The sequence below is a fragment of the Mustela erminea genome, chromosome 2 (genome assembly GCF_009829155.1).
Source record: "Mustela erminea isolate mMusErm1 chromosome 2, mMusErm1.Pri, whole genome shotgun sequence".
Taxonomy (NCBI): domain Eukaryota; kingdom Metazoa; phylum Chordata; class Mammalia; order Carnivora; family Mustelidae; genus Mustela; species Mustela erminea.
In genome coordinates this window covers 15,008,057-15,020,143 of record NC_045615.1, presented here as the reverse complement: position 1 = coordinate 15,020,143, position 12,087 = coordinate 15,008,057, and the positions used below count along the sequence as shown (strand labels likewise).

The window sequence follows — 12,087 nt, the reverse complement described above, 5'->3', positions numbered from 1 at the left end:
CAAAGTTATTATGGCCTGTAGTTCTCTCTCTCTCTCTTCCTCTCTCTTCTCTCTCTCTTCCTTTCTCTCTCTCTCTCTCTTTTTTTTTTTTTTTTATATCTTTATCTGCTTTTGGTATCAGGGTAATTAATGCTGGCCTCATACAGTGAATTTGGAGGTTTTCTTTCCTCTTCTACTTTATGGAATAGTTTGAGAAGAATCAGTATTAACTCTTCTTTAAATGTTTGGTAGAATTTGCCTGTGAAGCTGTCTGGTCATGGACTTTCATTCTTTGGGAATTTATTTATTTATTTTTGATTACTAATTCAATCTCCTTGCTGGTAATTGATCTATTCAAATTTTCTGTTTCTTCCTATTAAGTTTTGGTAGGCTATATGTTCTAGGAATATATCCATTTCCTCTAGGCTGTCCAATTCTTTGGTATTAGTATTTCATAATATTCTTTTAAAATTGTTTGCATTTCTGGGGCGCCTGGGTGGCTCAGTGGGTTAAGCCGCTGCCTTCGGCTCAGGTCATGATCTCAGGGTCCTGGGATCGAGTCCCGCATCGGGCTCTCTGCTCTGGCAGGGAGCCTGCTTCCTCCTCTCTCTCTCTGCCTGCCTCTCTGTCTACTTGTGATTTCTCTCTGTCAAATAAATAAATAAAATCTTTAAAAAAAAATAAATAAAATTGTTTGCATTTCTGTGATGTTGGTTTTTTCTCCTCTTTCATTTGTAATTTTATTTGAATCCTTTTTTTTTTTTTAAGTAATTTATTTTAGAGAGAGAGTAAGGGGAGGGGCAAAGGGAGAAGGAGAGAGAGAATTTGGGAGCAGATTCTACACTGAGCACATAGCCTGATGTGGGGCTTGAGCTCACAACACTGAGATCATGATCTGAGTTGAAATCAAGAACCATATGCTTAACCAGATGAGCTATACAGGCACCCCCTCTTTGTTTTTTGAGGAGTCTGGGTAGAGGTTTATGAATTTTGCTGATCCTTTCAAAGAACCAGTTGCTGGTTTATGTATCTGTTCTACTGGGGGGGTTTTGTTTGTTTGTGTCTGTATCATTTATTTCTACTCTGATCTTAATTATTTCCTTCCATCTACTGGGTTTGGGTTTTGTTTTTCTTTTTCTAGCTCCATTAGATGTAAGTTTAGGTTGTTCATGTGATATTTTTCTTCGTTAGGTATGTTTATATTTTTGTAAACTTCCCTCCTTTTTTGCTTTTGCTGCATTCCAAAGGTTTTGGACCCCATGTTTTTTCATTTTCATTTGTTCCCGTGTACTTTTTGATTTCTCCTTTGTGTTCTTGATTGACCCTTTCATTGTTTAGTAACATGTTATTTAACTTCCATGTATTTGTGGTCTTTCCAGATTTTTGTTGTGGTTGGTTTCTAGTTGTGTAGTGCTATGGTCAGAGAAGATGCATGGTATGATTTCAGTCCTTTTCAGTTTGTTGAGACTTGTTTTTTGGCCTCATATATGATCTGTTCTGGGGAATATTCCATGTACATTTGAAAAGAATGTGTATTCTGTGTTTTAGGGTGTAATGTTCTAAATATATCTGTTAAATCCCCTTGATCTGGTGTCATTCAAAGCTATTTTTCCTTGTTGATTTTCTGATTGGGTGATCTGTCTGTTGATGTAAATGAGGTGTTAAAGTCCTCTACTATTATTGGGGCACTGGCTGGCTCAGTTGGTAGAAAATGTGACTCTTGATCTCAGGGTTGTGTGTTCAAGCCCCATGCTGGGTGTAGATTTTGCTGAAAAATAAATAAGTAAATAAATAAGCAAGTAAGTAAATTTCCCTACTATTATTACATTAGTATTGATTAGGTTTTTTGTTTGTAATTAACTGTTTATACATATGAGTACTCTCATATTGGGTGGATAAATATTTACTATTTTTGTATCTTTTTGGATTGTCCTCTTTATTATTATATATTGCCCCCCCCTTTTTTGGGATGAAAGTAACTTTTTTAAAAATTTCTTTTCAGTGTAACAGAATTCATTGTTTATGCTCCACACCCAGTGCTCCATGCGCCATGCGATATGTGCCCTCTATAATACCCACCACCTGGCTCCCCTGACCTCCCACCCCCCGCCCCTTCAAAACCCTCAGATTGTTTTTCATAGTCCATAGTCTCTCATGGTTCATCTCCCCTTCCAATTTCCCTCAACCCCCTCTCCTCTCCATCTCCCCATGTCCTCCTTGTTATTGGTTATGCTCTACAAATAAGTGAAACCATATGATAATTGAGTCACTCTGCTTGACTTATTTCACTCAGCATAATCTCTTCCAGTCCCATCCATGTTGCTACAAAAGTTGGGTATTCATCCTTTCTGATGGAGGCATAATACTCCATAGTGTATATGGACCATGTCGTCTTTATCCATTCGTCCGTTGAAGGGCCTCTTGATTCTTTCCACAGTTTGGCAACCATGGTATAGTGCCCTTTTTTGTCTGTTGTTACAGTCTTTGTTTTAAAATCTGTTTTGTCTGATGTGGGTATTGCTACTCCAGCTTTCTTTTGATATCATTTCCATGATAAATGTTTCTCCATTCCTTCACTTTCAGTCTGCAGGTGTTTTTAGGTCTTAAATGAGTCTCCTGTAAAGCAGCATATAGGTGGGTCTTTTTTTTTTACTCACTCTGTCACTGTATGTCTTTCGATTGGAGCAATTAGTCCACTTACAGTCAAAATAATTATTGATAGGGACACCTGGGGGCTCAGTTGGCTAAGCGTCCAACTCTTGATTTCCAGCTCAGGTCATGATGTCAGCCCCACATTGGGCTCAGTGCACAGTGAGGAGCTGGCTTGAGGATTTTTCTCATCTCCCTCTGCCCCTACTCTGTACGCTTGTGTCTATACTTGCACACTCTCTCCCCCTCTCTCTAAAATAAATCTTTAAAAAAAAAAAGTAATTATTGACAGATGCACATTTATTACTGTTTTAGTCCTTGTGTTGTGATTGTTTCTGAAGTTTTTCTCTGAGCCTTTTCTTTCTCTTTTATGACTCACTAGTTTACCTTAGTGTTATTTTTGGATTCCTTTCTCTATTCTTTGTTTATCAATTAGTAGTTTTTGATTTGCGGTTACCATTAGGTCCATTTATTTATACTTAAAAAAAGATTTTTATTTATTGATTTGTTAGAGAGAGCACAAGCAGGGGGAGCGGCAGGCAGAGGGAGAACAGGCTCTCTGCTGAGCAGGGAGCCCAGTGTGGGACTTGATCTCAGGACGCTGGGATCATGACCTGAGCTGAAAGCAGACGCTTAAGCAACTGAGCCACCCCGGCATCCTTACCTTTAGGTTTATTGATAACATCTTTTGCATATGTCAGTCTATATTAAGTTGATGATCATTTAAATTGGAACCATTCTTGGGGCGCCTGGGTGGCTCAGTGGGTTAAGCCGCTGCCTTCGGCTCAGGTCATGATCTCAGAGTCCTGGGATCGAGTCCCGCATCGGGCTCTCTGCTCAGCGGAGAGCCTGCTTCCCTTTCTCTCTCTCTGCCTGCCTCTCCATCTACTTGTGATTTCTCTCTGTCAAATAAATAAATAAAATCTTTAAAAAAAAAAAATTGGAACCATTCTTTACTCCTTTCCTCCCCACATTTTAAGTATATGGTGTATACTCCGAATCCTTTTATTTTGTGAGTTCCTTAACTGAATTTTTACAGAAATACTCATTTTTTTAACACATTTATGTTTCTTAGAATCATACTGTCATTTTTGGTCTTTTCTTTCTTCTCAAGGAATCCTCTTTAATATTTCTAGCAGGGCTGGTTTAGTGGTCATGAACTCCTTTAATTTTTGTTTCTCTGAGAAACTCTTTATCTCCCCTTGTATTCTGGATGATAGCCTTGCTGTTTAGAGTATTCATGGCTGGATAGAGTATTCTTGGCTGGAGGTTTTTCCCATTTAGTACTTAGAATATATCATGCCACTCCATCTGGCTTTCAAAGTTCTGAAAAATCGAATGACAGCTTTATGGAGTTTCCCTTCTGTTTCTGTTTTCTGTTGTCTTGCTGCTTTAAATTTCTTTTTCTTGATCACTACATTTTTCCATTTTAATTATAGTATCTCTTGATGTGGATTCTCTTGACTTTGTTGGGGGTTCTCTGTACTTACTGGATCTGGATATCTTTGCTTTTCCAGATGAGGAAAGTTTTCAGCTCTTATTTATTCAAATAAATTTTCTGTCCCCTTTTCTGTCTGTTCTTTTGGGACCCCTGTGATACAAGTGTGATTTTGTTTGATGGAGTCACTAAGTTCCCTAAATCTGTTTGCATTTTCATAGTTCTTTTTTCTCTCTTTTGTTCAGCTTGATTACTTTTCATTATTCTGCCTTCTGTGTCACTCATTTGTTCCTTTGCTTCTTCCAGCCTGCTGTTCATTCCATCAGGGGTGTTTCTTGTTTCTTTTATTGAGCCCTTTACCTCTGCTATGGTATTCCTTATCTCTGTATTAATCCTCCTGGTGATGCTTTCCACTCTTTTCCCAAGTTCAGTGACTGTTTTTCTGATCATTACTTTAAATTCTCTATCAGACATCTTACTTATATCTGTTTCACTTATATCTCTTATATCTGGCTGTGGCCTTGTCCTGTTCTTTCCTCTAGGACACATACCTCTGTCATCTCATTTTTTCTAGGTCCTGTGCCTATTTCTCTGTGTTAGGAAGATAGTTAAGTCTTTTGTTCTTGACAGTAATGGCCTTATGAAGAAATTGGTCTAGTACTGCCCTACAGTGTAGTGTCCCCAGTTCCCCAGGGTCTGGCACTTCAGGGACTGTCTCCATTGTGTGCTGCCTTCTCTCTCCTGTTGTGTTCTGGTTACTTTATCCTTTAGGCCAGTCATCTGCAGAGACTGTCTTTGCCTGTTGTGAGCAATGTTTAGTCCCTGGCCTGAATGTGATGAGTTTTTACTAAATGTGCTCTCATCTGCTTGTGAAATAAGACCTGTTGCCACTGTTGCCTGAACTGAGGCCCTACAAAACTCCCAGGTTGGGAGATGTGGTGTGGGCAGGAGGTTGTGCCAGTCTTTAGGGGTAGGGAGCCTACTGTGCTGGGATTGAGGCAAGCCTGAAGGGAGTACCAGTTCAGCTCAGTGGGTGCGGTGGGGCTTGCTATAAGCGAGTTAAGCAGTGAGGGGTGTGCTGGTTCCGCAGGTAACCTGGTGCTCATGCTGAGTGGCAGGGGCCGGGGGTGGTGGTGCAGGCCAGTTCCTTCATTTCTGGAGAGGTCTCTCTGCAAACACTGCCATTTAGATGAGCAAATAATCTCCCCACTGTGTGCCCCAGATGCTCTTCAGATTGTTGTTTCCATGGGCTCTTCACCCTGCCTTCTCTCCAAGAACAGTCCCAGTGCCCACTAGGCTCTCCTTGAGCCAAGCCTGCAGACTTTTAGAACTCTAGGCTTTAAGTTCCACTGTTAGCAAGAACTCATGAAATTTGACCCCTCTTGGTTTCCAAGCCATTGCTATGGGAATCTGTGTTCCACATGTGGGTGCTAGTCTGTCTCTTGCCCTTCTTCGCCACGGTGGCTCACTGCTCACTGTAGGGGCCAGGATCCACTTCTCTCCCAAACCATGTCTCTGCACTTCCTGCCTTCTTCGTATGGGTTTTTCTCTACCTTTAGTTGTGGAGTTTGTTCTGCCAGTCTTCCCGTCAATTTCTGATTTCTGGTGTTTTGGGAGGTAGTTATCTAGTTGAGTTCAAGGGACGATGAGGCAAGCCTAGGGTTCTTCTATTCCCAAAGCATCTTCTCCCTTTAGTAAATACATTGTTTAATAGCACCTTTAGTTTATGAGTATTTTTCTTTCTTTCTTTGATTTTATTTACTTATTTGACAGAGAAGGCACAAGTAGGCAGAGTGGCCAACAAAGGGAGAGGGAGAAGCAGGCTCTCGGCTGAGCAGAAAACCCAACACGGGGCTCAATCACAGGACCCTGGGATCATGAATTGTGCCGAAGGCATAAGCTTAACTGTCTGAGCCACCCAGGCTGCCCAGTATTGAGTGTTTTTCTAATGGCATGTCACTTTTCTATTTTCTATTAGGAGAGCAAGCCCTGGGACCTGGAGTTCACTATTTCAAGAAACTGTATACTAAAGTAAAATGCTGCATGAGTTAGAAAAAGAAAGGATCCAGAAACACATGGTAAGGAGGGAATGAATCAACTGAATTTCCTTGATTATGAATTCCTTTATTTCCTCCACTTCTTCTTTCTTTGTTATAATCTGATTGTAAGGTGCAGAGAGTATTCTTTTGGAAACAGAGATTTTTAACATTTGAATTAGAAGGATAGTGCTTTAGAAATACTGACTTAACATTCTCTGGGGTATTTGCTTATTAGTTGTTAATTATCCAAGGTTTGATCCACCAAATTTAATCACAATTTTTTTGTGATCAATAGTTTTGTTTTCTGTTGTCTGTATCTCTTGTTCTACTTACTCAAGCCTTTTATTAATATTGGCAACTTTTTTTGTTTAAAGGAGAGAGAACTGTATCCAGACTTTATTAATTTTATACCAAACATGGAAGCTAGAGAGGATTGTGAAATGAGACCTGTTGATGGGTTATGTACATTATCCTACCTTGTAGTAATATCCTTGCTGTTCGTTTACATCTTATATCTTAGCTTAAAGGAGGTTCCCTCAAAGATTATTTTGCATTTTACCTTCTCCCAGCTATACTGAACATGTCTCAGACATGTCAAAAGTATGATAAATACTTTTTGGAGGAAATGAATGGAAGAAATTGGGAGTATTCTTTGGCACAGAATATTAGGAGTTCAGTTCTACATTTGTTAAGTTTGAGATGAAAGAAGTGAAAAGCTTTTGTAGCTTTAAAGTTGGTAAATGAACAGGAGTGGGAATGTTGTTTTAAGATTTATTAGCTGAAAGTATCCTAACATCCTCTGTCCTTTCTTGTCATAGCAACACAATATATTGTTTCTGTCTCAGTACACTTCTCTCATTTTGGGAGATTAGGAAACTGAGGTATAAAGTTTGATAGCAAATCTGTCTCCAAAGGAGAAGAAATAATGGCCCTCATTTCTAAGTATAGTAGTCTTTCTAAAAGACCAAATTACTATTTATATTTTAAGAAGGAGCACATGATGTCTGCTAGCAGAAGATAAATGAGAAGCAACCTGGGAAATACGTTTTGTCTCTGGATTAATGCACCTACTACTGGGTAGAGATCAAAAGAATTCTCGTTTCAACTCTGAATATAAAACATTGAGCTTCTCAGAGTCTTTTTTTTTTTCTAAGTAATTCAAAAAGAAACTCATCTTAGGAGTAGAACTGGCTATCAAGGCTGGATAAGGTGGTGTTTCTCCATCTAAAGATGCTGCTTCAGTCTTGAATAAAAATTGTTGCAGACATCTTTGCACTCTGTTGAATGTGGTTGATCTTCATTTTATAGAGCTCTAATTCTGCTTTATATCCAGTTAAATAGGAGGAAGGGGTATGTATATCTGTGTGTATAAAATCTGAGGCTATTTTTGGACACTTATCCTTATCCATTTCTTATTAACCACAAGGAAAATATCCATACCGAAGGCAACCTACACTGAACTTCAAAGGTTCTATGAGACACATGCCCAATGTTCCAGCTGTTCCTTTACCTTTTAAGATAGAAGCATTTTCCAGAAACATGAGGGAAGGCGGGGTTGTTGGACATAATCTTTTCAAGACTGACATGGTTTTTTTTTTTTTTTTTTTTGCAGGCCTGATTGTTGGCAATGACATCGATAAGAGGCTGGCATTTCTTTTTGTTCTAACCAGCTACTTTATAACTGTGAATAGTAACTATGTGTATTTGTTGGTCAGCAAAATCGAGGAACAAGAGCTATGGCAGTTGAAAAAGTCTGTCTGATTCCAGGTTATTTTTCCTGGGTTTCATCATCAGGGACCTTCTTCTTTTCATCTCATCAACAATGTGGTACCTTTTACCATTCGTTAAAGAGTAAGGACATGTCCACTGGTCAGCAATCAGAACTTAAAATCTGCTGGAATAAGGTCAGAGACCATTTCAGTTACAGCTGAGGAAAATGAAATTTCCATTTTATTCCGTGCCTTGTAGAGGGAGCACACTAACTCTTAACAGAAAGGTGTGAGTGAAAAGAGATTGAGTTTGTTTACTAGAAACTCATGGTTATGGCGAGTGACCCAACGTGACTAGAGGGGGCAAAAGCCACACAGGAACTCATGACGGGCTATACCATGTTGCGGAATGGGGGAGTGGGGAATGGAGGTCAAACCTGTATGTTACGGTGGTCCAACCGGATCCGACTCACATGGCTCAGTTTTACGCTCTTCATTATTCTGGTTTTCTTCCCCCTCATTGCTCACTATTATCTCACCACTCTGGATGAGGCTGATGAGGCCGGCAAGCGAATTTTTGGCCCAAGGGCTGGTAACGAACTCTGCGAGGTAAAGCACGTGCTGGATCTTTGCCGGATTCGTGAGTCTGTGAGTGAGGAGCTCTTGCAGCTGGAAGCCAAGCGGCAAGAGCTGAACAGTGAAATTGCCAAGCTGAATCTGAAGATTGAAGCCTGTAAGAAGAGTATTGAGAATGCCAAGCAGGACCTGCTTCAGCTCAAGAATGTCATTAGCCAGACTGAGCACTCGTATAAAGAGCTGATGGCTCAGAATCAGCCCAAACTTTCTCTGCCTATCCGGCTTCTTCCAGAGAAGGACGATGCTGGTCTTCCTCCCCCAAAGGTCATACGGGGATGCCGGCTTCACAATTGTTTTGATTATTCTCGTTGTCCTCTCACCTCCGGTTTTCCAGTCTATGTATATGACAGTGACCAGTTTGCCTTTGGCAGCTACCTGGATCCCTTAGTCAAGCAGGCTTTTCAAGCTACAGCACGAGCCAATGTATATGTTACAGAAAATGCAGACATTGCCTGCCTTTATGTGATATTAGTGGGAGAAATACAGGAGCCAGTACTTCTTCGGCCTGCCGAACTTGAGAAGCAGCTCTATTCCCTACCACATTGGCGGACAGATGGACACAACCATGTCATCATCAATCTGTCGCGGAAGTCAGATACACAGAACTTACTATATAATGTCAGTACAGGCCGTGCCATGGTGGCTCAGTCTACTTTCTATGCTTCCCAATACAGACCTGGCTTTGATTTGGTAGTGTCGCCACTAGTCCATGCCATGTCGGAGCCCAACTTCATGGAAATCCCACCACAGGTGCCAGTTAAACGGAAATATCTTTTCACCTTCCAGGGTGAGAAGATTGAATCACTGAGATCCAGCCTTCAGGAGGCCCGCTCCTTTGAAGAAGAAATGGAAGGTGACCCCCCAGCTGACTATGATGATCGAATCATTGCCACCTTAAAGGCTGTACAGGACAGCAGGCTAGATCAGGTCCTGGTAGAATTTACTTGCAAAAACCAGCCGAAGCCCAGTCTGCCTACCGAGTGGGCACTGTGTGGTGAGCGTGAGGACCGCTTGGAATTGCTGAAGCTTTCCACCTTTGCCCTCATTATCACTCCTGGGGACCCTCACTTGGTTATTTCATCTGGGTGTGCAACACGGCTCTTTGAAGCCCTGGAAGTCGGTGCTGTCCCAGTTGTGCTGGGGGAGCAGGTACAGCTTCCTTACCAGGACATGCTGCAGTGGAATGAGGCTGCCCTGGTGGTACCCAAGCCACGCGTTACTGAGGTTCATTTTCTGTTACGAAGCCTCTCAGATAGTGATCTGCTGGCTATGCGGCGGCAAGGCCGCTTTCTCTGGGAGACTTACTTCTCAACCGCTGACAGTATTTTTAATACCGTGCTGGCTATGATTAGGACTCGCATACAGATCCCAGCTGCTCCCATCCGGGAAGAGGCAGCCGCTGAGATCCCCCATCGGTCAGGCAAGGCGGCTGGAACTGACCCTAACATGGCCGACAACGGGGACCTGGACCTTGGGCCAGTAGAGACGGAGCCGCCTTATGCCTCACCCAAATACCTCCGCAACTTTACGTTGACTGTCACCGATTTTTACCGCAGCTGGAACTCTGCTCCAGGGCCTTTCCATCTGTTCCCCCACACACCCTTTGACCCTGTGTTGCCCTCAGAAGCCAAATTCTTGGGCTCAGGGACTGGATTTCGGCCTATTGGTGGTGGAGCTGGGGGTTCTGGCAAGGAGTTTCAGGCAGCACTTGGAGGGAATGTTCCACGAGAGCAGTTCACAGTGGTGATGTTGACCTATGAGCGGGAGGAAGTGCTTATGAACTCTCTAGAGAGACTGAATGGCCTCCCTTACCTGAACAAGGTAGTGGTGGTATGGAATTCGCCCAAGCTACCGTCGGAGGACCTTCTGTGGCCTGACATTGGCGTCCCTATCATGGTAATAGAAAAATGAGCAGTTTGTTTTACTGCATGAGATAGTGTTTCACTTGTAATCCCTTTTCCAAATATATATAATGTAAGTCTTTGTAGATATATATATTTTTTAAACTATACAGATTTCCTTTCCCTGTGGAATTTGTACTTGCTTCTTTTTCAGTCCTTTCAGCCTTTGCCAGTTCCATCTCTGCTACTCACTTCCTAAATCTCCTAAGACTCTCCAAAACTGAAATCAATATTGGCCCCATGAAGATTTACAAAAGCCCTTCAGTTACCCTGTTGATGTCTTCCATGTCATAACAAAGATGTTCATGCAAATGATGATGACAAAACTAATGCTTAGGAAGTGCGTATGACCCAGGCAGTGTAATTTAGGATTTATAAACTTACATCATTATTATGGTTTCTTCCTCTTATCTCTATGGAAACTGAGGCTTCAAGAGGTTAACTCTTTTGCCCAAGGTCATAATCATGACAAGTCACAGACAAACTGAGCTTCAGTGTTGTCTGATTGCAGAAGCTGCAGCTTTAATCACCTTCCATACTTAGCAAGAAGACTATTTATCAGAATATTGTAGAGGTTTTTTGGAAGATTGGAGTTGGGTTTTGAAATATTTGGGAGTTGGAGGTCCTGGTCTCTCAGAGTTCTTTCTGTTCTTTCTGTCATGATTTGGATGCCGTATTTTACAGGAAAGATAATGGTAGGATAGGGCTTTAGTTCTGAGGACTTTGTTGTTTATCCACCTTTTGGCATGAATTTAGCAATCTAGAAGATTACCTATTTATCTTAAATGTGAGGCCTTAGAGCACGTCATAAGCAAACAAACTGCCCCTATTTATCCTGTGGCACAGATACATTTCAGAAAAAGGTAGCAAGGACAGGCAGAAGTTCCCATGGGCCCTGCATTATTAGAAGGTTGCTAAAGAAAATTAATGTAGTTTTTAGGAAGAATCTGTTTAGAAGGGGAATATTTGTGCCAGACTGGTTTTTAAAATTGTATCAGTAAGAAACTGATTCATGTGAAATATTTCCTGAGCAGCAGCATGGTATAATAGGGCAGTATGAATTTTGGAGTAATAGAGACCTGGGATTAAGTAGTCAGTTTTGTGATCTTTGATGAGTTAACTTCTTTGAATTAAGGCTTCGAGACGAAAATAAAATAATACAAATAAGGAATCTAGAAAGGTACCCAGTAACTGTTTGACTCCTACTTATCCCTATATGTCCAAGAAGATGGAAGGCAGTATGGATATGCTGCCTGTGTTATGAACAACTTTAATTCACTTCACTGGTAAAGGCCTTGTCTGTCCTCTGCATAATTTCCCTTTGTGTTGTAGCTGTTACCATTTACCTTCTCCTGTACAAATCTTTGTTTTAAATTTTTTTCAACCACTGCTAGTCTTTTCTTTTTTTAAATTTTAATTGAATTTATAATCTGAGACTCTTCAAACTATGTGGGGTTCTAAAAACTTTTGACTCCAGAATTTATCTTGTATATTAAGAAAAGTGTTGTGAATGGGAAGATTTCTTTATAGATTTCTTTCTGAATAAATTTCACTTTTTTCTTTCTCCGTTACAACTTTTTAAGTGTCACTGAAATTTAAAAAAAAGAAAGCATTTGTTCTATGAAAGGTAGATGCTGCTCAAATACAATAATAAAGCAGCTTTTGTTTGCCATTTTTCCCGAGTTTTCTTTGAATTTGGTATGGATGTAGAGAAGCCTACACCACCTTGTTAACAG

The 12,087-nt window shown here is 40.9% G+C and overlaps 1 protein-coding gene across 3 annotated transcripts in view; it reads left to right on the top strand.

Moving 5' to 3' along the window:
* EXTL3 (exostosin like glycosyltransferase 3) overlaps positions 1-12,087 on the top strand; it is a 103,395-nt gene that overhangs the window by 58,725 nt on the left and 32,583 nt on the right. For all 3 annotated transcript variants that reach the window (XM_032332301.1, XM_032332302.1, XM_032332300.1), the window contains 2 exons: positions 6,045-6,144; positions 7,718-10,346. In XM_032332301.1, the coding sequence (XP_032188192.1) occupies positions 8,199-10,346 (2,148 nt within the window). In that variant the 5' untranslated portion in view covers positions 6,045-6,144; positions 7,718-8,198. The remainder of the gene's footprint in view (positions 1-6,044; positions 6,145-7,717; positions 10,347-12,087) is intronic.